Below are 23,059 nucleotides of genomic sequence, written 5' to 3' on the forward strand. Positions count from 1 at the left end.
GCACACCTTTTAAAAATTAGAAATTGCGTGCGCATGTTTCCTAAAATTCCCTTGCCATATCATTTACGAGTTAGAAATACGTGAAAGATTTTATCTTTTATCGTCAACCAGATTTTTTTCTAATCAAACTTCCACCGGATCCCAGATGAATTTAATCAAATTTATAAACCTCAGCTTCAAAAAACGATTATTTTCTTTCTCCCTGCTTCCAGAGGACGGTTTATCAACCAAAAAAAACTATTTATTTTCATCTCGGGGTGTTTTATTTGGTATCGAGGAATAAAATGCATTGAAATTATATTTAAACATATAAATCGATTTGTCATTTATTTAAATTCTTGACACACAGACAAGCAAGCTCAGCGTGGGCCGTTTCCGCACGCGTATAATGTACTCTCGAGCTCTGCGCTTTTTCTTAAAATAACACATACGCTTTTTCGTCAATCTATGTATCTCTATCAGTGTTTTCCGTAGCATTTACAATTAATTATTTAATTTTTTCAGTGTAGTAAAAAAAAGTCAGGTCTGCTCTCTCTCGCTCTGCAGGTCGTCTGGGAGGCTTTCACGCAGACAACTATATGTATTCACTTCAACTTGAGATCAGGATCATCACGGAGTGCGTCTCAGGTGGTCGCAGCGGTCGGTGGCTACCTGAAGAGGCGTCGCTTGCGCACCTCGTAGGTCGGCGACAACACGATGGTGCTGGGCCGCCGCTTGAACTGCAAAAACTGCGGCAGCAGCGCCTGCCACGGGCTCAAGTCCTGCTTCAGGGTCACGTAGACCTCGAAGGTGGCCACCGCCTCGCACGGCACCCGGCCCAGCGGCCGCTCGTCCAACTTGAGCACGAGGCTGCAGCCGCGCAGTCCGCACGGCTCGTCCTCGGCCAGCCGCGCCACGTCGCTCGCCACCCTCGGCAGCAGGGTGGCCGGCAGCAGCACCTCCCCGCACGACAGCTGCTCCGACTTGGCTCTGCGGAGAGCCTCTTCCAGCCGCGCGGCCAAAACTGACACGCCGTAGCTCACGTCCGACTCCCACGGACACAACAACAGCTCGCTCGACTGCGCCGGTTGCACCAAGCCGTCTGTCAACACGAGAAAAATATTTTGTTAGAAATCAGGGAAATAAATTTTGATTAATTTATTAAAATCGATTATTATGGCAAAAAATGTATTTAAATAAATGCAAAATATTTTTTAAAGAAATCTCTAATAACAGACGATTCTATATATTTTTCAAGCTATATCTTTTCCTTGATATGGTTTGGTTTATTTTTTTTTTTAAGTGAGAATAACGATTTATAAAAAAAATCAATTTTAGCATTCTTTCCGAGTGAAAATTAAATTAAAAAAATTAATAAAATTAAAATGGCTAAATTATTCTGGAGAAAATAAAATAAATTATTTATTTAAAATTAACCTAGATATTTTTAGAAAAATTCAGACGCTTAAAAATGAAGCTAAAATTCCAATTTGACCCACAAGACTAAAAATTTGATTTTTTTTAAATTAATTTTAGTTTAAAAATGAATAAAACTTTACACAAATTTGCTCTCAAGCAGATTCTTCTATTGAGCCACCCAATTAAAAAGTGCTTTCGAACAAAAAAATTCAAGAGTAAACAGAGCCAGAGTTCATTAAGCTAAATTTATCTCCAAGCATTCTTGCCAATTTTTAAGGGTATGAGTTTCAATTGCCCGGGAGTTAAATTTTAATTAACTGTAGTAACTAAAAACAAACAAATACCTCAGGGAATTTCTAGAAAAAATATTCCTTTGCCAGATTAAAAACAAAAATCGTGCTGAAAAATACAAGTCGAACCCAAACGTCGATAAATCAGCTCGAAAAAGTAACTAACCATTTTTGCTCGGCTGGTTTTCGTGCCGGGACCGAACACCGCTCTCCACCACTGCCATTCCGTTACTGATTCCCCACCCGGGAGAGCAGGGCCTTAAGTAGCGCCTCCCACCACCACCACCACCACCCGACCAGCCTCCTCTAACTCCTCTTGTGTTAAAAATCTGCCCTATCTTTTATATATTCAGGATGAAGGAAAACCACCAGTTATTCAGAAATTTCTCGGGCCTATTTCTCGTCGAGTTGCATCAGCCGGTGAAAAAAGAATTGCCGGAATTCGCCGCCGACAGACTTGCTATCGATTCCGGCAACCCGATTTCTCCGAATTCCTTTTTGATAAAAAAATTTCTAGAAAAGGTGCAACAGCCCTATTATTCCTTAAAATCTTAAAATCCATTTTTTTTTAAATTTCAATTCTATAAAAATAAAAACCCGTGAAAAAAAATCTCTGGCACTTCGAGCGACCCGGCCTCGGCGAGCGCCGTTTGGTTAGGTTCAGCTCTCTCCGGCACCGTTAGGCCGACCCGAAAGTTAATAAAAATTCGCTGCATTAGGAAGCCGATTACTCACTTCTTGCGGCCTTCTTTTCGGCCAGAATTCCAGCGTCCGCCATCGTGTCGCCGTCCTGCGACCACGATATTTTGTGGAACACTTGTGTCAGTCTTGGGTTTCGACAGTCTATGGCTGTCCGGTCGCCGGTCATCGCTGTTCTTTTCGAGAATTGGACTGGAGCGGAGCCGACAATTGACTGAACCATCTCTGACAGCTGGAGCTGGGTTTCACTTTGACTCTTAGTCTCTGTGCAGAGGCCCGGCCAATCACGAGCGACCGGCTTGCAGCGCCGCTCGTTCATTGGTCCGGGTGGCGTAGCAACAAAGTCCATTGCTGTTGCTCGCCGGAAACTGGTGATTAAAGGAGGAGTTAGAAAAGGAGCAGAGGAACCTGCAACGATTTTTTTGCTTTTTAAGCGAATTTTGTCGAGTAACGAATTTATTGATGGCAGAAAAGGTTTAAGTTTATGATATTCTTATGATTTTAATGCCTAGATTATGAGGTGATTGAGGAAAAAAGATGTGTTTCTCGCTTCTTTTCTAAATCTCCATCAGAATTATTGCTGATTGCCGATACTTTCGATCCGTATCCGCGCGAATTCCTGCTTTTTGCTATTTCTAGGAAAATCGTCTGTGGAAAATAATCCTGGAATGCTTTGCGTCATTCTCGGCTGAATTCCCTGAATCGAACATTCATGTTGAGGAATTTCTCATATTGACATTTTTGGATTAAACTCCTATCATATAATTCTTAGCCAAGGATATACATTTTTTTTATTAATAAATGACATTGGATAGTGACGTCACCTCTAATCAAGCGTGATTATCGGCCCGGCAGACTTGCTGTACACATTGTCTCTAAAAATGACTCATTTCATGCATTTCAGCTGAAAAACATAAACAGAATTCACCCACGAAACCAGTCCACATCGATTTCATCAGCTGTTTCCCTTCCCTCTTACGTTTTCTCTTCGCTACGACTTCGACGTCAGCGCCACCTGTCGTTTTCCGACCCAACCGATCGAGCCGGGGGTTGGTTTTGTTTACGTGTATGGATGGAGTACTTTAAGAGCGGACTCAAGTCCGTCCTGGGGGCCCCGCAGCCCGGCCAGCAGCCCTCCGGGGCCGACACGGTTCGAAAGAAATTCCAATACTCGCTTTGAAGGTAAAATCTAAAACTCGTGACGTCGACAGGTGGAGCGTCTGATCCAGCGTGTGCAGACGTCGACCCTGCTGGAAGACCGGCGCGATGCTTGCAGGGCCCTGAAGGCGCTGTCCAAGACCTACCGGCTCGAGGTCGGTGCCCACGGCATGGACACGCTCTGCTACGAACTTGTGCAGGACAGGAATGACTCCGAGACCATTGGATACACACTTGACGCCCTCTGCAATGTACTTTCACCTGAAACCTTCGAGGAGGAAGAAGGTCTGAAGAGATTTTTATGTGATTTGAGAGTATTTAATATTTTGTTTGAATTTATAGAGCGAGGGACGGACTCGGTTGGAGGACAGTTTACGGAAATCTTCATTAAACAGTCGCAGAACGTGTCTCTGGTCCTGGAGATGCTCGAGGAGTTTGAGTTCCACGTGCGGTGGCCGGCGGTCAAACTGCTGTCCAGCATGCTCGCGCACCGGGCCCGCGAGGTGCAGGAGCTCGTCCTCACCAGTCCGATGGGCGTGTCTAAACTCATGGACCTCCTTAGTGACTCAAGAGAAGTCATTCGCAACGACGTACGACCCAATTTTATCAATTTCAATTTTTTTTATTTATTACTAAAATATTTAATTTCTTTTTATATTTTTGAACGTAATTTTTAATGGGAAAATTCTTCTGATTTTTTAAATAAATCCCTTAATTTAAATTAAATAAATAGGGGCATGGTTGTTTCTCAAATTAAAATTTAAAAAATAATGCGTAAAGAATTCGATTTTTTCTGTCTCAGTAGAATATCATTTTCTAACATTTATATAAATTAAATTTGCAGGCCTTATTGTTGTTGATCTCGCTGACGAAAGGGAACGCAAACATCCAGAAAATCGTGGCGTTCGAGAACGCCTTTGACCGCTTGTTTGAGGTAATCGCGAGCGAGGGTGGACTGGATGGCGGAATCGTGGTCGAGGACTGTCTGCTCCTGATGTACAACCTGCTGCGGGCCAACCCGAGCAACCAGAACTTCTTCAAGGAGGGCAGCTTCATCCAGAAACTGACGCCAATGCTGCAGCCCGGCAGCGAGGACGGCTGGGCGGCCCAAAGGGCAGCAAACTGCCACGCACTCTTGCAGGTTTGCACCAAAATTTTAAAATTTAAATAGTAGAGTTCAAAAAATCCACAAGTTAGTATTTTATTAATTTCAATTTCAGGAAAAATAATGTATTAAATTTGTATTTGGTTGAAATTTCTGTGGTTTAAGAAGATTTTAAATTAGGCTGTTATTTAAAAAGAGTCTTGAAAAATATTTTTGGTATTTATGACTTAACATATTTATTGATGGGACGTTTTTCGACATTCAAGAAATTTTTAATTAGCTTTAAATCTTTCGTGGGCTCTAAAATCCTAGCTGCAAAGCTAAAAATATTCTTGCAGCAGTAGAAATTTTAGAATTAATTATATAATTTGAAAATTTCATTTTAATGTTCTTTAAACCGTCAAAAATGCTCAAATTTAATTATTAATCAAGGTCCAATTTTAGTTTATGAAGGATTTTTAGTGATTTAAATTAATTTTCAGTGCTTAAAATAAGAAAGGAAATTAATATTTCCCGGACAAATTTAAAATTTGTTTTTATTCTGCCCAGGTTTTGCGGACGTTGGTTGCTCCTGCAAATCCGGCACAGGCGACCTCGGCATGCCAACAGATAATGCGGGGCAGCGGCCTGCTGGGCAGCTTGAGCGACTCTCTGATGGCCTCTGGCGTGCCGGCGGACGTGCTGACCGAAACAGTTTGCTCTGTGGCCGAGGTGATGCGTGGCTGTGGCGAAAATCAGACATTCTTCAGCCAGGTGATGGCGCCGTCTAACCCACCAAGGCCAGCGCTCGTCGTCCTTCTCATGTCCATGGTCAACGAGAAGCAGCCGCTGGCGCTCAGGTGTGCCGTCCTCTACTGCTTCCAGTGCTTCCTCCACCGAAACCAGGATGGACAAGCGCAGCTTGCCCAAACTCTCTTGCCAGCCACCACAGAACAAGGTTTGTAAATTCAAATCGGCACATTTTGAACATATTCAGCACAACTGTAGATTTTTTTGTTGAATTTTAGCAAATTATCTGCAAAATCTGTGTATTTGAGGGTTCCTGGATTTTTATTTTTAATTTAAACACCAATAATTTCTTTGTGGTCTAAATTTAAGCTTTTTACTCCTCCTGTTTGAGCAATTAACATTAGAGTCGCGTGGATTAGCGGACTGACGCGTTTTCGCCCTGCGAAGATCCACGCCCCTTTCCCCCCCCCATAATTATGTTAAATGAGTTTTTGTTAGCGGCTCTGTGTCAAAATTACTGAAGCCATGAGCGTCTCAATTAGTGTCTAACGAAAGTGCACGAGTTGAGTTACAACATATAAGTCGAAACCATTTTCTGAAAATTGCTGCCAATTTCTTCACAAAGAAAATATTAAGCAGTCAGAGATCATAGAATATTTAGGATTTTTTTATTAAATTTATAAAAATAAATTATTATAATTTTTAATTTATTTCCTCAGTGTCTGGCGTGACAAGTGGCACCCTTTTGTGCGGCGGCCTGTTCAGTCCGGACACGTTGACCAACTGGTTTTCTTGCGTGGCGCTGAGCCACTCACTAGTGGACAACCCCGGCACCAAAGAGCAACTACTGCGGGTTCAGCTGGCTCCCGCGGAGGGCCACCCTGGCGTGCACCTTCTGCCGCAGTGCCTGGCACTCCTGCAGCAGGCGCAGCGGCCGCAGACGCGCCTCGGCCTGCTGCAGCTGCTGGCCCAGTGGCTGGCCCACTGTTCTGCGGCCGTCGGCCACCTGCTGTCCACGCCCAACGCCGTCGCCCACCTTACGGCCGTCGTCTGTGACGTCTCCGAGGAGGAGCTCGTCCGTGGCCTCTCTGCCTTCGTGCTTGGCCTCTGTGTGGCCTTCAATGACGACGCTGTTGTCTCTTTTGGCCGCCTTGCCCTCGTCCAGCTCATCAACAAGAGGATTGGAACTGAGGCCTTCCTCGACCGTGTCGCCGACACCACCAGGTCGGTGGGAAAATTGTTTTTAAATGCTATTTGTCAATTTTAGAATTTAGAAATTCGTATTTTAATTAAAAGCATTTTTTTCCAACATAAATATTTAATTTTGGCTTTTTCTAGTCAATTGTTGTATCAAATTTTCCTTGAATTTTGGAAAGAGCCGATTGCCGTTTTTAATTTACAATTTTTGGTATTTTTCCCGCTATTAAAATTAAATTACGTTAAAATATTGCTACTAAATTTAATATCAAATTAATTGTCATCAATTAAATTATTTGGAAATGGCTGCTAGCAAGGGAAATAAATTCTGTTGATTTTTAAATTATAATTTGTCCATTTTTGCAGACATGAAGCGTATGCCAAGGCTGCAAAGCACCCTCAGCCCACTGCTGCCACAGCCGCCGACCTCCAGCTGGACCACGAGTTCTGCAGACTGCTCAAAGCTCTCGAAAACGTGGTATGTGAAACATCCATTTAAAAATAGGATAAGAATTAACAATAATTTCTCTTTACTGAATTAATATAAAAATATTTTCCTCTGTGTTTTGGTATTTCTCAAATAGTTAGAATATAAAAAATTAAGAAATTTAGAAAAAAATTGTTAGCAAAATAAAAATGGACACATAAAAACGAAACATTCAAAATTCAGACAGTCATCTCTGTTGGCAAAAAATCAAATTAAATTAAGTATTAATGATTTAATTAAACTATGCATTGTAAAAAATTTAATTTTTATCTTGCTCTTTTTTTTGCGCAAAATAACGATCTTGTCAGGGGCTAAATTAAGAAAAATGCGGAACAAATTGCATAATAAATAAAAATTGGCATGTTTTTCCGGATGTTTTGTCCTCTTAATAAACTAGCGACACATTTTAGCGCATTACAAAATGGAAAAAAATAAAATCTCTCCAGAAAACCTTAAAGTTGGTTTTACTATCAAGAAAATCGTTTGGAAAGGCGTCTAAAAATGATGTTGTCTTACAATCGGAGCGTTCACAAGAAATTTAAAAATTAATAATATCTGCTTTCAGGTGGCTCGTGCGGTTGCGCCAAAGCCCGAGGAGGTGGTGGAGCAGGTGGGCAGCGCGCAGTACAAAGTTCTGATCCGTCAGCAGGACGAGCAGTTGGCCCAGCTGAGCCGGCAGTTGGCGCAGGTGACGGCCGAGCGGGACCACTTGGCCGCTCAGGTGAACCAGCTGGCGGCCCAGGTGGCGCAGCTGCGCGACCAGAACTCGGTGTTGAAGGCGGCCGGTGACGAGGGCGGCCTCCAGGCCAGGGTGGCCGAGCTGCAGCAACAGGTGGCCAAGGCGGCCACCGACCAGGAGGACCTGCTTGAGCTCATGGACGACCAGGAAGCCAAGCTGACCAAATACAGAAACAGACTGAAGCAGCTCGGGGAGAAGGTCGATCAAGTTAATCATGATTCGATTCGAATGAGTTGTTAAATTCTTAAAAGGATTTTAATTTTGCAGATTTCAGTTTGAACAGGAGATTTTAAGTTGTATGCACGGTACTTCTCGTTCAAATTGTGTGCTTTTTATTTTTTATTATTTCTGTGATGTGTGATGTGCAATACTTGAGCAAGTAATTTTTTTTGCGTTAGTCTGGTTTGATAGACAGTAATTAGATGTTTCATTTGGATTTTGATTGAAAAAGGATAAAATAAATCTAATAATTTAAATGAAATAATTATAAAAATTGAAAATGGAAGCAGTAAAAGATTTTTTTTTTAATTTTTACTTCCTTGCTACCTTAAGAATTCCATAATAACGCTAGCAGCCATCGAAATTTCGAGTTTTTCTGTGGCCACGTTCTCAAAATCCACCTGACTTTGCAGGTGGAGGATGACGACGAAGTGGAAGACGAGGTCGCTGCCCTCACAGCTCAGGTCGTGATCAACTAGTCGTGCGACTGTTCGCCTCAAATGAATTATGATTCCATTAAACCTGTTGAAAATAAAAGTATTTATATTAAGCGAGATGAAACATTGGCTTTAATTGAGTTTTGGCTCCCTCGGAAGGTCGGCAACGTCGCAGGAAGAGACCACTTGTCTTGCCGCACTGCGGTAAAATACCGCGACAAAAAATTACGCTAACCGGTATTGATTATGAATTCAACTAGTAAAATTTGGCGGGACATGTGCTCTTTTACAAAAGAATTTCAGAAAATTCTTAAAAAGGGGCGGGGCTAGTATTTGAGACGAAGAAATCGTATTTTTATTCCAGAAATCCAAATTCTTTTGACTAATTACCTGAAAATACCGGTAAGAATTCCTGTGTCTTTCAAACAATAACCGGTTATCGAGCCCATCCCTGTTTTGACTGAGCACCGCTGGGAGCGACGCGCACCTGTCGCGGCATTTCTGTTCCTTTTGTGTGGATTTGTTGTTTATTTTTTCGCGTCTGCAAGGGATGGTGCAGTAGCGATGGACCGGATAGCACCATTCATCCTGCTGTCGGCGCTGCTGTACGGCGTTGTCGGCCAATTCGAGTGGCAGCGCAGAGATGCCTTCGACGAGATCAAGAGCCGCATCGAAAAAGTCAACAGGTCGGACAAACAAACCAACGTCGGGCGTGGTTGCTTGCACCCGATTAGCATTTTCCTCAAAAGAATTTCCCGAGTTCTGAACTAAGAATATTGTATTCTTTTCTAAATTGATTTAATAAATAAATTTATCCGCGAAAATTTCAAATAAATATGTTCTGAATTATGTAAATAAAAAAATTCTTTATGGGCATTATCAGGGCTATCCAATCAATTTTTCCATTTCGGATTAATTAATGAATTATTTCCCTCATATTCTACAGTGAAAACTGCCCGATTTCTCACTTGGGTGACCTGTACCTGCCAGAGGACAGCGTTTCGCACCTTCCCGATATCAAGGACATCAACATCAACCCGGTCTTCCCGAACCGAACGGCGTTGCTGCTGCTGCACAACTTGGCGCTGTCCAGGGCCTTCTTCTACAGCTACACCCTGCAGTCGCGCTTCATCCGGCCGGCCATCAATGACACCTACGACCCTGGCATGATGTACTACTTCCTCTCCACCGTCGCCGATGTCTCCTCCAACCCTTTCATCAACGCCAGCGCAATTTATTTTGCGCCCAACTCTTCTTACTCGCCCTCGTATCGGTAGGAGTTTTTTCTTTTTAATTAAATCAGTTATAAATAAGATTATTAAATTATTTAAAATTGGTTAGAAACAAAAGATTGAGTTATTTAAGAATTTAAATTACATTTTGCTATTTTTTAAATATCCCTGATGTGATATACTAAATTAAAAATTCATTAAATTAATGAGCATTTTTGCTTCAATGTCCCCAAAAACGTACAATTATGGAGAAACCTATTATTTTAGTAAAAGAATTCAAATTTAAAAAAAAAATCGGAAGAAAAAAATTTGCGTAATGGTGTATTTTTGTTGCAGAGGATTTTTCAACAAGACAATGCCGCGTTTTGCGCCTCGCACCTTCCGTGCGGACGACTTCAACGACCCGATCCACCTGCAGCGTATTTCCACCATGAACACGTTCACAGTGCAGGACCTGGGAGCCATCCCCAACAACAGCCAGAGCAGCGATTACACCTCCGACTACTACAGAACTAACGAGTGGTACCGAAAATGGCTGCCTGACGTCGTCAAGAACCGCCAGGACACCAAGGTGCGTTTGAATCACTTTGTTTTGGTTTAGAATGTTATGATTTATCAGTTCAAAACTGGGAATTTTTTATTATCTTTATATGAAATAAATGTAATATGTGTGGCTCGTATGTATCGTTTGAGATTAGAAAAAAAACTTAAAGTGAAAGGTTAAAAAATTTAATTGTTGACCAATGTTGGTGTGTAAAAATTCAAATTTCGTTTAAATTAATAATTTAGTTTACTACATGATGAGATTTTCTTTTGGGAAAAAATATTAATAATTTGGTTTTTAAAATAGCCTTAATTTTAAAAATTGTAAAATAAAAATTGTGAAATAAAAATTTTTAGGATATCAAATTAATTATTTTTTAACCCAGAAATATTTGGAAACTATTTTTTGCTTAGAGGAATTTGTGGCAAACATACCAATACGATTAAAATGCAAATTTTTCTAATTTTATTTCCAAAATCCAATTTTCAGGTGACATACGACGTGAAAATCCGTTACGCAAACAACACAAACGAGACATTCTCGTTCCACGGCCCTCCTGGCGCGGACGAGGATCCCGGTCCAGTGAAGTGGACGCGTCCATACTTCGATTGCGGTCGGTCGAACAAGTGGCTGGTGGCGGCCGTGGTGCCCATTGCTGACCTCTACCCTCGCCACACCGGCTTCCGACACATCGAGTACCCGAGTTATACTGCCATCTCGGTCATTGAAATGGACTTTGATCGAATAGACATCAACCAGTGCCCTCTTGGCGAGGGCAACAAGGGTCCGAATCGCTTTGCAGACACGGCCAGATGCAAAAAGGTTGGATTTTGTTTGAAATGTGTCGTTTTTAGTTGAAAAAATATATTTAATTGTTTGATAAACATTAAAAATATAATTTTGAAACAATAATTAATTAAATAAAATGTTTATAGGACACAACAGAATGTGAACCAATCCACGGTTGGGGTTACCGAAGGGGTGGGTACCAGTGCCGCTGTCTTCCAGGCTGGCGTCTGCCGCCGAACGTCAGAAGGCCCTACCTCGGTGAAATCATCGAAAGGGCCACCACTGAGCAGTACTACCACGGAGGCTTCAGCTGCGAAAGGATTTCCTGTGAGTTTTAATTTTATATAGTGTAAAATCTGCTTGTAAATTTGGCTAAGCAACAAATTATTTTAGGGATCCACCGACTGCCGCAGCATTGGGAGCGAGTTCCCAAGTGGATGAAGGACAAGTACCTGGACAAATTCTACGAGTACCACAACTCCACAAACGGCACAAGCAGCCGCAGGTCCCTCGACCACGACAAGATGAACATTGATGAAGTGCTCAGGTTCATCTTTGACGTCACTCCCAAATCGTGCAAAAAGTAAAAAAAATGTTCCTCGTAGTTAAATTTCCTAACTGGATTGTTTCTCAGCTACCACAAGCAGGAACTGACCCTGAACGGAGACATCGCTTACGGTATTGAGGAGCAGTTTGGAAACGAGGCTAGGATGGCCGTGCGGTTGGCTAACTTCATTTCTGGATTCCTCCAGGTTAGTCATCTTTCCCATCTTAGATAAAATTATCCAAGTAATTCTAGTGGTACTTAAAATTATGTATTTGTATGATTGTAAATGGGCTTCTATAATTTTCAAAATTAATCATTCTAAGAGCGCAACTAACGCTGCGAATTTAATTTGTTTATCCTCTCTAAAAAGTGAATACAACCTTTTTTTCAAGGTTTTTGTTTCAGCTAAATTTTAAAAGAGTCTAAGTAAAAGAAATTATTAGTGGTACCACTTTAGCAGCGTATTATCAATATTTCTGACAAATCTTGGCAATAATTTGGACGATTTAAGTCTTTTTAAAGTGAATTTATTATCAATTTTTGTTTGATCTACTGTTTATTCTATTACGTTTGGAATCAAAGTTTGTTGGTTTTGATTTTAAACGGTTTTTAGTGTTTGTTTCAAAATCCATCATGATTATTTCATTTTTATTTTTTAAATAATTAAACTTCTCTACCTATCTGCTTTATTTAAAATTTTCTTTTCTAGGTGGTCGACCCTTACGAAGTTTACTCTGGGACGAGGGTGGCTGATTTTCCCCTTTCAGAGGACCAGATGATCGCAGAAACCCTGTCCCTTCTGATGGGAGACTCGAAGATCTGGTCTGCCGGCACGTTCTGGGAGCGCAACAAGTTCACAAACCGAACCCTGTTCGCGCCTTTCGCCTACAAGGAGAAGCTGAACACGCGCAAGTTCAAGGTGGAGGATTTGGCGCGGCTCAACGGCACCGACGAAGTTTACCTCAACAACGAGTGGTTCCGCTTCCTCAAGCAGCGCTGGAGCGCCAATTTTGACTCGCTTGAGAAGATCAACATGAAGATCAAGATCAGGTACAACGAGACCGGCGAGTACCTCAAGAAGTACGAGGTCTACCCCAACTTCTACCGAGCTGCAAACTTGGACCATGGATACTGGACCAAGCCCTATTTCGACTGCGATGGAAAGGTAAGAAAATGTGTTTTTTTAGGAGAATATAAAATAATAAAATTTATTGGGGCTGATTAATCTTCAGATTTGGCGAAATTTATTTAAATTTTAACATTGAAAAAACAAAATTAATTTGAACAGGTGCAATATTTGCTGTATACCTGCCTGGAAATATGATATTATCAGGGAAACTTAGATCCAACCTTCCTAATATCTAAATACAATCCAATGACGTTTTAAAAATTGTCATTTCTGCCAAAAATTTAAATTAAATTTCAGTTGTAGGTCGATTGGACGGGATTTTTGAGCGTTGAAATGTTGAAATATTTCTAAAAGCACTTCTTGTTAATAAATGGGGAATTTCCAGGTTTGAATCTCGGGATAGGGGCGTTTTCTATATATTTCAGTATCAAAAATCCCCAAAAATCAAGCTGAAAAAAATGCCTAAAGACGAAAAAAATTAAAAGTATTTTTTTATTTTGTTACTGCTTTTAAAACCATTTTATATTTTAAGTCATAGGATTATTTATTTTAAAATCCAACAAATCTATAAATTTTGTGTTTTTTTTCAGGTGAAGAAGTGGGTAGTGACCTACGCGGCTCCGTTCTTCGGTTGGGACGCGCTGCGTGCGCGTCTCGAATTCAAGGGCGCCGTCGCGGTGACGGTGGACCTGCTGACGCTGGACATCAACCAGTGTCCCGGCTCGTACTACACGCCGAACGCGTTCAAGGGGACGCACAAGTGCGACCGCAAGTCGTCCTACTGCGTGCCCATCCTCGGACGCGGCTTCGAGTCGGGCGGCTACAAGTGCGAGTGTCTGCAGGGCTTCGAGTACCCCTTCGAGGACGCCATCACCTACTTTGACGGGCAGCTGGTTGAGTCCGAGTTCAACAACATCGTGGCCGACACGCCGTCCAAGTACGACATGTACAAGTGCCGTCTGTCCTCGGGACACGCCACCAGCGCCGGCCTCGCCCTCCTCCTGGCCGCCCTCTTAGTCCACGTGCTCAGCTTGTAGATCTGATTTTCTGGCAATAATTTTTTGTAAGTCCGTCCATACACACGAAACTTATGATATTCTTTTTATTGTTTGGTAAATGTTTGAATGTCGAGTAATTCAAGATCTGATTTTTAGGAAAATTATTTCTTTAAGGCATTTCAAATAGAACGGAAAGAAGTATTTTTTAAAATAATGTTTTGAGAGATTTGGCAAAACTATATCAGTTGGTTAAAAGACGATAAATTTATTTTTAAACCTAACCGTCCGAGTTTTAATGCGGTTTGCATTAAAATGATATTATTTTAGTCTGCACAAAGTTGTCAAATATATATTTTGCACTCAAAATGTGAGTTTTATAAGCGATTTTTGTGACTAGTTCTTCCGCAGCTTAAAATTGGCTACAATAAAGCCAAATAAATAAACAGGTATATAGTGTAAACAAAAGTATTAAAATTTTTGTTTTAAAGCCAAACTCACTCTGTTGCATTGCCAAATTTTGGCCTGCTGTCATTTTGACCATTCTAGTTTTAAGTGCAAATCAAACTTAGTCCGTCCGACAACAATAAATTTGTTCGTATTTAGAAAAAGGGACCATTTATAGAGTGGTAATGTAAAAATAAATGTTTAAATTTAATGGATTGAGCAAGCGAGTTATGGTTAAACCCAGTTTTAATTTTTGACCATTTATATTATGTCGACTCATTCCTCATTTTGTTCTAAAACATGTTTCTGTGGTTTGTTTGATTTATTTTATCATGGTTTTTGATACACTCTTGAAAAGAAAATCATTCCATTTTATATTGTACTGTTTAAACTGTTGAGAGAAAGAAATAAACCAACGTCAGTCATGTTTATAATAAATTTGCACCTTGTTCTTTCTTATTTATCTTTACAAAAAGAATTAAAATTAGTTTCACAGCGCAATTTCACTTCCACTGAATTTTGTCTACCGACTCGACGACTGCGACCGCTGCGGCCTCGAAAAGGTCTTCATCATGGATTCGATTTTGTCCAGCTGAGAGTCAATTTCCCGCCGTTTGTTCTGCACCCGAAGCGTGTTTGAGCGCACCGGCAGCCGGTTCAGCTCGGCCAGCAGCTTTTCCTGCGCCGTCCGCAGCTGATCCAGGGTCTGCAGCCGCTCGTTGTCGCTGAACACCACTGAACCTTGATCACAGCCGCCCTTAGCTGACTCTTTGACCCTGACAATTTTAAAAACTCAAATTAAAACACTTTTAACACCACCATTACACATTCCTAATTGCCAAAAATAATCCCTTTTGACATTATTTCATCATTTCAGGGTCAATTAAAATCAATCCAGGGGCAAAAATACCGAAAACATACCCTGAATCAGAGCTGAGGTCCCACCGCACGAGTTTATCCCCCGAACTAGACGTTCTCTGAGTCACCTCGGGCCCTTCCGCCAGGTTCAACCTGAGCTCTGAGCGCTGCTCCCAGGTGCCAGCTGACGCCGAGAGCTCCTTTCCCTGATGGACGCCCCTGTCGTCGTCAGTCTGCGTGCCCTGGCTGCGCAGGATTTTCGCCTCTTCGCAGCACTGGACGGCCTCGTCGCAGGTGCTGACGGCGGCGGACGCGGCCCTCCGGCTGCCGGTCGAGTCCGTGCGGGTGGACGGTGCGGCGTACGCCGAGGCTGGACGTCTCACGGTCTGCGTCTGGATTTTGGGCTGCACGTTGGCGTATTTCTGGCTGCGCAGCGGCGCCCGCGGCTCGTCGATGTGCGTCTCGCGAAACTGCTCCTCGAGCTTCCTCACCTGCCGCTTGTTCTCCTTCAGGAAATTTCTTTTTGGTTCTGCATTATGAGATGTGAATTAAATTCTGGGGGTTTTTAACTGGATTTTGTACTCACTTGAGGTGTTTCTGCGAAAATAGCTCAGAGAATCCATGCTACTAGAAATTTTGACCGGCAACAATCGACGTCTGGCCTCGCCGGACCAACAATCGAGAGGAAACAATGCTAAAAGCCAAATTTATCAGGCCAAATTCCACAACATCGTTGACAGTGGAATGGGGGCGTGGCTATTCGCGCGCTTTTCACTAAAGATAGGAAGTACCGGTATTTTTCATTCAAAACTGGTTAAAAAACCCGAGAATTCGTGTTGAAATTAAATATTTAATTGGTTTTGCTAATATTAACATAACAAATATCCATTTTTAGGGTCAAAAACTAAATTTTTTTTCGGATTATAGTTTGTTTTCTTCTGTTCATTTTTGAGAACCGGTATTCTTGCTATCGGATCGACATTCTGTTGTTGAAAGAAGGCGTGTCTTGGCTTTGGTTACGCCCCCGAAACTGTCAAACAGAACTCAATCTCCGGTGCTGCAGGTGCAGGAGCGAGAATACAAAGTTGTTTTGATCTCTTTTTGTTGAATTAAATATTAATTCCATGTAGCGTGCGTGACTTGACAAAGAATATTCGCTTTTATATTTGATGACTTGACCGACATCGGCGTAAAATGGAGAGAGTAGCCGAGAGGAACAAAATCCGCCGATTGGCAATCGCTTCTCGAATTGCCGTCCTCTCGATTCAGGTTTGAATTATTGGCTTTTTCTGTTTTCTTATAAATTCTTCTGTAGGAAACTGAAAATTACTCTTAATTAATTCGAATTGCAAAATTAAAAGAAAAAAGATAATAAATGAAAATGTTTTTAGTGTTTGGCCAGCAACCTGCTACCCCACCACGAGACGGACGTCTTCCAGGCGGCCAAGAGCCCTTTGGATACGCCGCGGCCACTGGACCCCGTGGTCTCCTTCCTTTTCGGCGGCCTGATGCGTTGGGACGGCCAGTATTTCCTCCACGTCGCCCGGCACGGCTACACCTACCTCAACACCCTGGCTTTCTTTCCCCTGCTGCCGATGGCAGGTTCTTTCCTGGCCTCGCTTGCCTCCCCTCTGACAGTCCTGCTGTCGCCTCCCCTTCTGCTGCTCCTAATCTTCACGGGGCTCAACCTTTACTGCTTCGTACGGGCCGCCCTGGCGCTGTACGACCTGAGCGCGGCGCTGATGCCGATCAGGTCGATCCTGCCGTACCGGGCGGCCGCGCTCTTCTGCCTGTCGCCGGCCTCCATCTTCTTCTCGGCGCCCTACTCCGAGTCCCTGTTCGCCATGCTCACCTTCTCGGGCCTGGCGCGCCTCAACACCCTGCAGCCCTTCCCCTCGTCGGCCCTGCTGCTCGCCCTGAGCACCGCCTGCCGCTCCAACGGCCTGCTCAACCTGCTGCATCCCATCCACCAGCACCTCCGCTTCCGGCGGCCGCACCTGGCGCTGCTGTTGCTCCTCGTCCTGCCGCTGCCCTTCATCCTGTTCCAGATTTTCTCCTACGGAAGGTTCTGCCTCGACCCCCACTACTCGCTACCGCTCTTCCTTATAAAACACGCTCATGATAATGACTATCTGGTTGCGGGAAGCACTCCTCCTCCGCCCTTTTGCCTGCAGTCCATTGCGCTGCCCTACCAGTACGTCCAGAGCTCCCACTGGCAGGTGAAATAAAATATAAAAAAAATTAAATTAAATTATTACATCGCATAGTGAAATAATGTAATCATCTTTGAAAAAAAAGGTTTGATTTTATAATTTATTTTTCAATATCCCTTTGATTTTTCTTGTTTCTTTCAAAATATTATTTTTTATTATCAATTCCCCATAAATTTTTTTCTTTTATTATAATTTACCGGTTTTTATCGCATGAATAAAACTTTAATAAAACTAAATTATGACTATTTGGCAGGTGGGCTTCCTCAGGTACTTCGAGTGGAAGCAGCTGCCCAACTTCCTGCTAGCGGCGCCGCTGCTTTTCCTGGTGATATCGTGCGGCTGGCGATTTTTCCTCGACTACACAGGGCACTGCCTCACGCTCGGCCTCTCAGTGACGAGGCCTAAGTCGGTGCCGGGACAGCTCCCACCGCACACGCTGCCAATGGTCGTGCACACTGTCTTCCTCGCCCTCTTCTGCTTTTTCTGCATCCACGTCCAGGTAGAAAATGATTTAATAGCCGCTTTTATTATTTTACTAGCGTTAAAATCCTTGCTCACAGCTTGAAAAAAAAATGGTTCATAATTTTCAAGTCTAGTCTGAATTTTTTGAAGCAATTAGACTCTAATATCTTGACTAAACTCCTTAAGGTTTTGATTATTGGCAAATAAATTCGAGTTTAATTTTTTAAAAACAATATTTTCCAATGAAAATGGCTATTTAATCAGTAAAAAAGTGATTCGGAAACTAGATTGTCAAATTATTTAATTCAGCGATTCAGTATATTGGTTTTAAAAAATAATTCTATTTCAGGTGACAACGCGGCTAGTAGCCTCGTCATGTCCGGCGTTCTACTGGTTCGCCGCAATGTGGTCTAGTCAAAATGAAAGCAGAATTGCCGAGTCTAAGGAAAACATCAAGAGCAGTTGGCGCTGTTTTTTGCTGTGCGTCCGCCCCCAAGACTGGAGAGGCGTTTTCGTGCGTCTCTACTTCCTAGGCTACTTTCTAGTCGGTTCTATCGCGTTCAGCGTCAACCTGCCCTGGACGTGAGAGAAAAAAACCAAGTCCCTATATAATTTAAAATTTTATACGGAATGGGCGGTTCAGAATGGAAATTGTCCACACAGATTTTGGTTTAACTAATTATATTTGGCTTCTTAATTATGAGCTGAAATAATTTTTCCATGAGAATTAAGATTAAGTTGCATCATTTTGATCAATCGTAATTGCTAATAACTGTCCATTGTTTCGTTAAATTTGTTCAAACATGTGTCTCACATTAGTCAAGTGTGTGTGAATTTAAATTTAATTAAAAGACACAGGTTCTATAACGAGTAAACCTGAAAATGAGAGTTTATTATTAATAGGAAGGAGAACAAAAAACGGGGCCGACGAAGGCAGAGAAAAAAATCACAGAATTCACAGGGCGGCGACGGCGGGCATGCTGGCCTTGCAATCGATGAGCGTGCGATCGTCGCTGGTGTAAACGAGCGGCATTGACTGCGAAAAAGTAAACCAATCTTCATTATTCTCAAAAGCCAGCTGAGTTACGACAAATGACACGGGCAAATGCTGCCGATACCTGTTGAAAGAGAATAAATTAATTTTAAAGATTTTTTTATTAAGTTTAGAGGCAACTCACGCTTTAATCAGAATTTTGACTGCCACCTTGCGCTCGCGCTCTGCAAACCAGTCCATTAGGTAGCCGGACATGAGCGGCGCGGCGCGGTACAACTTGAACATTTTGTTATAGTCTGAATCGAGCCACGCTCTGTACACTTGGATGGCGTGTATCATGGCATCAGATTTTTTCTCTTCAGCCGTGATCTCCGCCAGTGTCGTGGTCAAATCTGCGAAAAGGAATATTTTTAGTAATGGGATAACTTTTACGGCAGTGTTGATTTTTTTAATTTTCATCTTCCGCGATATTGAAAGGGAATATTATTTTTTTTTAAATTGTTCCAAGACATGTGCGAGCTTGTGTATGAATTCTAGAGTGTTGTTTGCTTTTCCCTATTAAGAATTGGCATTTTAAAACTCAGTAAAAACGATTTTTTCAATCTAGAAACTATTTTCAGCGCCAAATCTCTTTTTAAAATGGAAACATTGATTTTTTTATTTTAAAAAATGATATTACATGATAAGTTAACCCTAACCGACCAGTTTTTTCTTATTTTACCGGTTACGCCCTCTAGCAAAGGAAATTAATTGCTTCCGGGGCGAGAACAATTATGAAAATTTGACAGTGAGAAGATAAAAAGTAGTAATTTAAGTCTGGAAAGATTTTTCAAAACTTTCAGCTTTTCAAGAGAGGACTTTTCTTGGCCTCATAAAATTAACCAGTTCATAGTAGCGTAAAAATAACTATATTCAGAAAGATGACTTCTGAATTCCGTTTATTTTTTCTCAGAAATTTAAAAAAAAATCCCCTAAAATTGTTCATACCTAGTGTATTTTTGGTGAAAACATAGTAGAGGAGTCTGTAGGCAGTGAACTCGTTCTGGTTTCTGCCGCCGCACTCCTTGTACAGCATGCGCAGCTGCGTCTGGCACTGGTTGAACTCCTCGGGGTCTTTGCTCTCGAGGGCCACCCTGGCGTGCGTCTCGTAGACGAGCGCGGTGAAGGGTCCGCGCTCGCCCTGCACGGTCAGGTCCTGCCGGATCGACTTGAACTGCTCGCACGCGTAGTGGTAGTCGTGCTTCAAGATCCACTGCCGCTTCACCCACTCGAGCGAGCGCCGCAGCACCTCCACCGGACGCACCGCCGACGCCTCCGGCGCCTTTGTCAGCCGCAGGTACGGCTTCTCCACGTTCTGGCACGTGCCCACGATGTGCATCGTGCTCCAGTCCGCGCTTTCTTCGTTAAACTGTGGGCAGAAATTGAAATTTTGATTGATAGACGACATGGCAGTACACCTTGGCGGAAGAAATAGTTCAATTTATTTATCTTTAAGGCAATAAGGAAATTATTTTCACGAGTAGTATTGATATTCAGTCTGTGAAAGGGGATTGATAATGCAAAACTCGTGAAAAGCCTTGTTGCTAATGTATAAACTAATTTCTTAAGCCGTAATTGAACTTGTTAGCTCTGTATTTTTTTAAGTTAGCATTTTTTCTAAGGGCGAGGACTGTGTTCCTTTTGCAAAAAGAGTTTCCCCAAGAAGTGTAATGCACCATTGGATAAATCTCGACATAAATGAACCAAAACCTGCCAATAAAATGTGGCCAAGCGCTGTAAATTTTGGATTTCAAATGTAGTAAAATCCTCTTTTGATAATTGCAAAACGTAGAGAAAATTATGAAAATAAACAATTTGATGAACTGTGCGTTCTAGCCAACAATTCCAGTTGTTACTTTAACTGTTGACTCATGTCAATCCACTGAAAGTCCATGGCAATTCAATTCAGACGATTGAATATTGAGCTGCTGACGTAAAAACTTTTAGTTTGATGGTGAATTTATTGAATTTGTGTGACCTGACTTGCTGCGAATTTAAATCAATGGTTCAAATTATTCGTTTAGAAACTTTTAGCAATTTAAGGTGGATTAAATTTAACTATGAATAAATTACCATTTTTAAATAAATTAAAATTAGTGTTAATTTAAGAATGCGGAAAAGATTTAAGGAGACAAATCGATTGATAAACGTTTCTTGGTAATCTTAATGAACGACGCCATTATTTAAAAACGTTTAGGTCTTCAAAGTTTTCATAAAATCTAATCGTTAAGCATATTTATAACTCTACGAATTCCCTATTTTTATTATCGCGCCGGAACAAATTCTTCTAGCAGGCAGGGTTTTTGGAACCCAGCCTGCAGTACACTTATATATTAAAATGATTACATTTTTTTAGTAAAATATTTTGAAATTTAAATCATATTTTCAAATTTTACTCTCTGAAGAGTAAACTTTGAAGGGGGTTAGTGTGTGTGTGTGTGTTTCTCACCTGAATGGGCGTCGGCTTTTGCGTTTCCCCCCTGAGGTGCTGCTGGAAGCGGGCGGCGCGTCGTTGGAGCTGCGCGGCGTTCGCCTCCGGAGGCGGATTGGTGAACGGTTTTCCGGTGGCACCGCCGCGGCGCCGCTGGCCGAGGCGTCCGGCGACGCCGCCGGCCCTGCCCCTCCCCCTGGCGCCGCCGGCGCCTCCCCTGGCCTTCTTGGCCGAGCCGCCGCGCACCGGGCTCGGCGACGACGAGCGCGAGGAGGAGGAGCTGCTCGAGCGGCGCCGCCGAGAACTGCCCGACGACGAGGAGCGGCGCCGCCGTCGCCGCTGCTGCTGCGCCTGAACGAGGTGCAGCGGCAGCTTCTCGGCGCTCCAGTTGTGCATGGACAGCGCGCCGGCACCGAGCTTTGCTTTTTCCGTTAGCATTTGTTTCAAGTAGATGTCAACTTTGTCCCGGTCCTCTTTCGAGTCGCACATTGAGTAGCAACGCATGACGTAATTCCTGCAACAATAATTAATTATAAATAAATCAATTAAGTGAATAAATAATAAACCTACTGAAGAGGTATGGGCCATTCCTGGACAGTGGCGATGGGCGAGGGCGACGGTTCCTCGGGCTTTCTCTCTGAAACAGGGGGAGTAGAAGGCGGTGGCGGAGGAGGAGGGGTCGGGATGCTTTCAGGAGGGGGTGGAGGTGGGGTGTTTGGCGTGTTCGGGGGCAGCGGGGGCGGCACGAACGTGTGCCGCGGCACGTAAGGGTTGTTCAGCTTGTTGCCCATTTGAAACTGCATCTGTTGCTGCTGCTGCTGCTGCTGTCGACGGGCTTTTTTGTTTCGGTTTTTACCTCGCATACCTTGCTGGTGCTACAGAAAAAAATTATTTACATCAATTTAATCGAATAAAGTAATTAATTACCATATTTTGCTGGAACTGGGACTGCTGCTGATTGTAATTATTTTGGTTTTGATTGGGACTATTCTGCGGAAAGCCGAGGCCTGGTCTTTTTCCCAGGTTGAATCGCAACGGGGTACCGTACGGCGGCGGAGGAATGTTCATCGGAGGCAGCGGGGGCGGGGGAATCGAGGGTGGAGGCGGCACGGGAATGGAACTAGGGGAGGGTGGGGAGCCGGGGGGCAGCGGGGGCGGGCTGTCATCACCCGGCGGGGTCGGTTCCTGGCTCTGCACGGGAGGCGGCGGTCGCTCAAACGGTCTTCGGGGGCCGGGACCAGCTATCCGGAAGGGCATGAAACCTGTCGACTGGTCGAAGAGAAAATTGTCAAACCTGAAAATTCGCAAGAATTTTAAGTTACCTTAATTGGCGGAAAAGAGGGCGGCGGCGTCATTTGAGGTGGAAATTGGCTCTGAAACCGCGGGTTCCTGCGTTAAAGAAAGGATTAGTGGCGTGAATTGCGCGCAAAAAGAGCGACAAACCCTGGGTGAAGCATTGGATGGAAACCGGAATACCATCCGTTCTGGGGCGGTTGGTCGCCCATTTTCACACGCGAATTTGAGCGCTAAAGAACGGCGGAGAGAGACAAAAAACGGGAAATTAAGCAAAACGATACGAATCGGCGCTAGACTAAAAGATTATTCAGCGCAAATTCGATAATTCACGGCCGGAAATCACGAAAATTCGTCATACAACGCACTCGAGAACGAATTACGAACGAGACATCAACACTGAAAAAGTCACAAGAGTGATAGATGAGGAGAGTACTTAATCCAACTCCATTGTTTTGGAGTTAAACTTCAAAAGCGCCGCACCTCTTTGTGCTTATTTCATGAATTCATTGATAATGATGGCGTCGTTCCAGTCTTTTCAGTGAATGTAGCAGCAGATGAGCGCATTTGCGCACTCGGCGATGCGCTTTTGTTCAAAATTTAAATGCCTGGCTGGTGCGGGAAGCGG

General features: G+C 43.0%; 6 protein-coding genes across 11 annotated transcripts; 3 read left to right on the top strand and 3 right to left on the bottom strand.

Moving 5' to 3' along the window:
• Positions 1-295: 295 nt before the first annotated feature.
• On the bottom strand, positions 296-2,751 carry LOC135945707 (protein scylla-like). 2 transcript variants are annotated; one of them, XM_065493548.1, is made up of 2 exons: positions 2,424-2,751; positions 296-1,081 (listed from the first exon to the last, which is right to left on the bottom strand). In XM_065493548.1, the coding sequence occupies exons 1-2, from the start codon at positions 2,734-2,736 to the stop codon at positions 648-650; spliced, it is 747 nt and encodes a 248-aa protein (XP_065349620.1). In that variant the 5' UTR covers positions 2,737-2,751; the 3' UTR covers positions 296-647. The 2 variants fall into 2 exon arrangements, with proteins under 2 accessions (XP_065349620.1, XP_065349621.1); XM_065493549.1 differs by lacking the exon at positions 2,424-2,751 and adding an exon at positions 1,855-1,979.
• A 594-nt stretch (positions 2,752-3,345) lies between these two features.
• p115 (General vesicular transport factor p115) lies at positions 3,346-8,582 on the top strand. 5 transcript variants are annotated; one of them, XM_065493546.1, is made up of 9 exons: positions 3,348-3,537; positions 3,599-4,135; positions 4,390-4,686; positions 5,200-5,587; positions 6,099-6,603; positions 6,943-7,054; positions 7,629-8,009; positions 8,070-8,107; positions 8,435-8,582. In XM_065493546.1, exons 1-8 carry the CDS (start codon positions 3,460-3,462, stop codon positions 8,079-8,081), a joined length of 2,310 nt encoding a protein of 769 aa, XP_065349618.1. In that variant the 5' UTR covers positions 3,348-3,459; the 3' UTR covers positions 8,082-8,107; positions 8,435-8,582. The 5 variants fall into 5 exon arrangements, 4 of the variants coding, with proteins under 4 accessions (XP_065349616.1, XP_065349618.1, XP_065349617.1 ...); XM_065493547.1 differs by lacking the exon at positions 8,070-8,107 and having other exon boundaries at positions 3,354-3,537; positions 3,599-3,830; positions 3,888-4,135; XM_065493544.1 differs by lacking the exon at positions 8,070-8,107 and having other exon boundaries at positions 3,346-3,537.
• Positions 8,583-8,913: 331 nt separating this feature from the next.
• LOC135945775 (uncharacterized) lies at positions 8,914-14,499 on the top strand. The gene is made up of 9 exons (XM_065493640.1): positions 8,914-9,144; positions 9,405-9,731; positions 10,027-10,261; positions 10,724-11,056; positions 11,170-11,350; positions 11,417-11,606; positions 11,658-11,775; positions 12,280-12,735; positions 13,290-14,499. The coding sequence occupies exons 1-9, from the start codon at positions 9,023-9,025 to the stop codon at positions 13,734-13,736; spliced, it is 2,409 nt and encodes an 802-aa protein (XP_065349712.1). The 5' UTR covers positions 8,914-9,022; the 3' UTR covers positions 13,737-14,499.
• Positions 14,500-14,563: 64 nt separating this feature from the next.
• LOC135945776 (uncharacterized) lies at positions 14,564-15,752 on the bottom strand. Its single transcript, XM_065493641.1, has 3 exons — positions 15,586-15,752; positions 15,063-15,528; positions 14,564-14,917 (listed from the first exon to the last, which is right to left on the bottom strand). The coding sequence occupies exons 1-3, from the start codon at positions 15,620-15,622 to the stop codon at positions 14,665-14,667; spliced, it is 756 nt and encodes a 251-aa protein (XP_065349713.1). The 5' UTR covers positions 15,623-15,752; the 3' UTR covers positions 14,564-14,664.
• Positions 15,753-16,043: 291 nt separating this feature from the next.
• Positions 16,044-18,557, top strand: PIG-V (phosphatidylinositol glycan anchor biosynthesis class V). Its single transcript, XM_065493581.1, has 4 exons — positions 16,044-16,268; positions 16,391-17,218; positions 17,466-17,711; positions 18,024-18,557. The coding sequence occupies exons 1-4, from the start codon at positions 16,194-16,196 to the stop codon at positions 18,258-18,260; spliced, it is 1,386 nt and encodes a 461-aa protein (XP_065349653.1). The 5' UTR covers positions 16,044-16,193; the 3' UTR covers positions 18,261-18,557.
• LOC135945733 (leukocyte receptor cluster member 8 homolog) lies at positions 18,534-22,857 on the bottom strand. Its single transcript, XM_065493580.1, has 8 exons — positions 22,582-22,857; positions 22,461-22,527; positions 22,066-22,407; positions 21,709-22,013; positions 21,157-21,652; positions 19,656-20,076; positions 18,853-19,060; positions 18,534-18,792 (listed from the first exon to the last, which is right to left on the bottom strand). Exons 1-8 carry the CDS (start codon positions 22,641-22,643, stop codon positions 18,630-18,632), a joined length of 2,064 nt encoding a protein of 687 aa, XP_065349652.1. The 5' UTR covers positions 22,644-22,857; the 3' UTR covers positions 18,534-18,629.
• Between the last annotated feature and the right edge of the window lie 202 nt (positions 22,858-23,059).

This window comes from Cloeon dipterum, chromosome X (assembly GCF_949628265.1).
Source record: "Cloeon dipterum chromosome X, ieCloDipt1.1, whole genome shotgun sequence".
Classification (NCBI taxonomy): domain Eukaryota; kingdom Metazoa; phylum Arthropoda; class Insecta; order Ephemeroptera; family Baetidae; genus Cloeon; species Cloeon dipterum.

Excerpts from the sequence above, each read along its gene's own strand:
- LOC135945707 (XM_065493548.1), bottom strand. The coding sequence starts at position 2,736 with ATGGACTTTGTTGCTACGCCACCCGGACCAATGAACGAGCGGCGCTGC. Across the intron at positions 1,082-2,423 it reads CGAAAAGAAGGCCGCAAGAA|ACGGCTTGGTGCAACCGGCG; the intron begins GTGAGTAATCGG and ends TCGTGTTGACAG.
- p115 (XM_065493544.1), top strand. The coding sequence starts at position 3,460 with ATGGAGTACTTTAAGAGCGGACTCAAGTCCGTCCTGGGGGCCCCGCAG. Across the intron at positions 3,538-3,598 it reads AGCCCTCCGGGGCCGACACG|GTGGAGCGTCTGATCCAGCG; the intron begins GTTCGAAAGAAA and ends TGACGTCGACAG. Across the intron at positions 7,055-7,628 it reads TCAAAGCTCTCGAAAACGTG|GTGGCTCGTGCGGTTGCGCC; the intron begins GTATGTGAAACA and ends ATCTGCTTTCAG.
- LOC135945775 (XM_065493640.1), top strand. The coding sequence starts at position 9,023 with ATGGACCGGATAGCACCATTCATCCTGCTGTCGGCGCTGCTGTACGGC. Across the intron at positions 9,732-10,026 it reads TCTTACTCGCCCTCGTATCG|AGGATTTTTCAACAAGACAA; the intron begins GTAGGAGTTTTT and ends TTTTTGTTGCAG. Across the intron at positions 11,607-11,657 it reads ACTCCCAAATCGTGCAAAAA|CTACCACAAGCAGGAACTGA; the intron begins GTAAAAAAAATG and ends ATTGTTTCTCAG.
- LOC135945776 (XM_065493641.1), bottom strand. The coding sequence starts at position 15,622 with ATGGATTCTCTGAGCTATTTTCGCAGAAACACCTCAA. Across the intron at positions 15,529-15,585 it reads TTTTCGCAGAAACACCTCAA|AACCAAAAAGAAATTTCCTG; the intron begins GTGAGTACAAAA and ends CTCATAATGCAG. Across the intron at positions 14,918-15,062 it reads GACCTCAGCTCTGATTCAGG|GGTCAAAGAGTCAGCTAAGG; the intron begins GTATGTTTTCGG and ends TAAAATTGTCAG.
- PIG-V (XM_065493581.1), top strand. The coding sequence starts at position 16,194 with ATGGAGAGAGTAGCCGAGAGGAACAAAATCCGCCGATTGGCAATCGCT. Across the intron at positions 16,269-16,390 it reads TTGCCGTCCTCTCGATTCAG|TGTTTGGCCAGCAACCTGCT; the intron begins GTTTGAATTATT and ends AAATGTTTTTAG. Across the intron at positions 17,219-17,465 it reads TCCAGAGCTCCCACTGGCAG|GTGGGCTTCCTCAGGTACTT; the intron begins GTGAAATAAAAT and ends ACTATTTGGCAG.
- LOC135945733 (XM_065493580.1), bottom strand. The coding sequence starts at position 22,643 with ATGGGCGACCAACCGCCCCAGAACGGATGGTATTCCGGTTTCCATCCA. Across the intron at positions 21,653-21,708 it reads GAATGGCCCATACCTCTTCA|GAATTACGTCATGCGTTGCT; the intron begins GTAGGTTTATTA and ends TTATTGTTGCAG. Across the intron at positions 18,793-18,852 it reads GTCAAAATTCTGATTAAAGC|GTATCGGCAGCATTTGCCCG; the intron begins GTGAGTTGCCTC and ends CTCTTTCAACAG.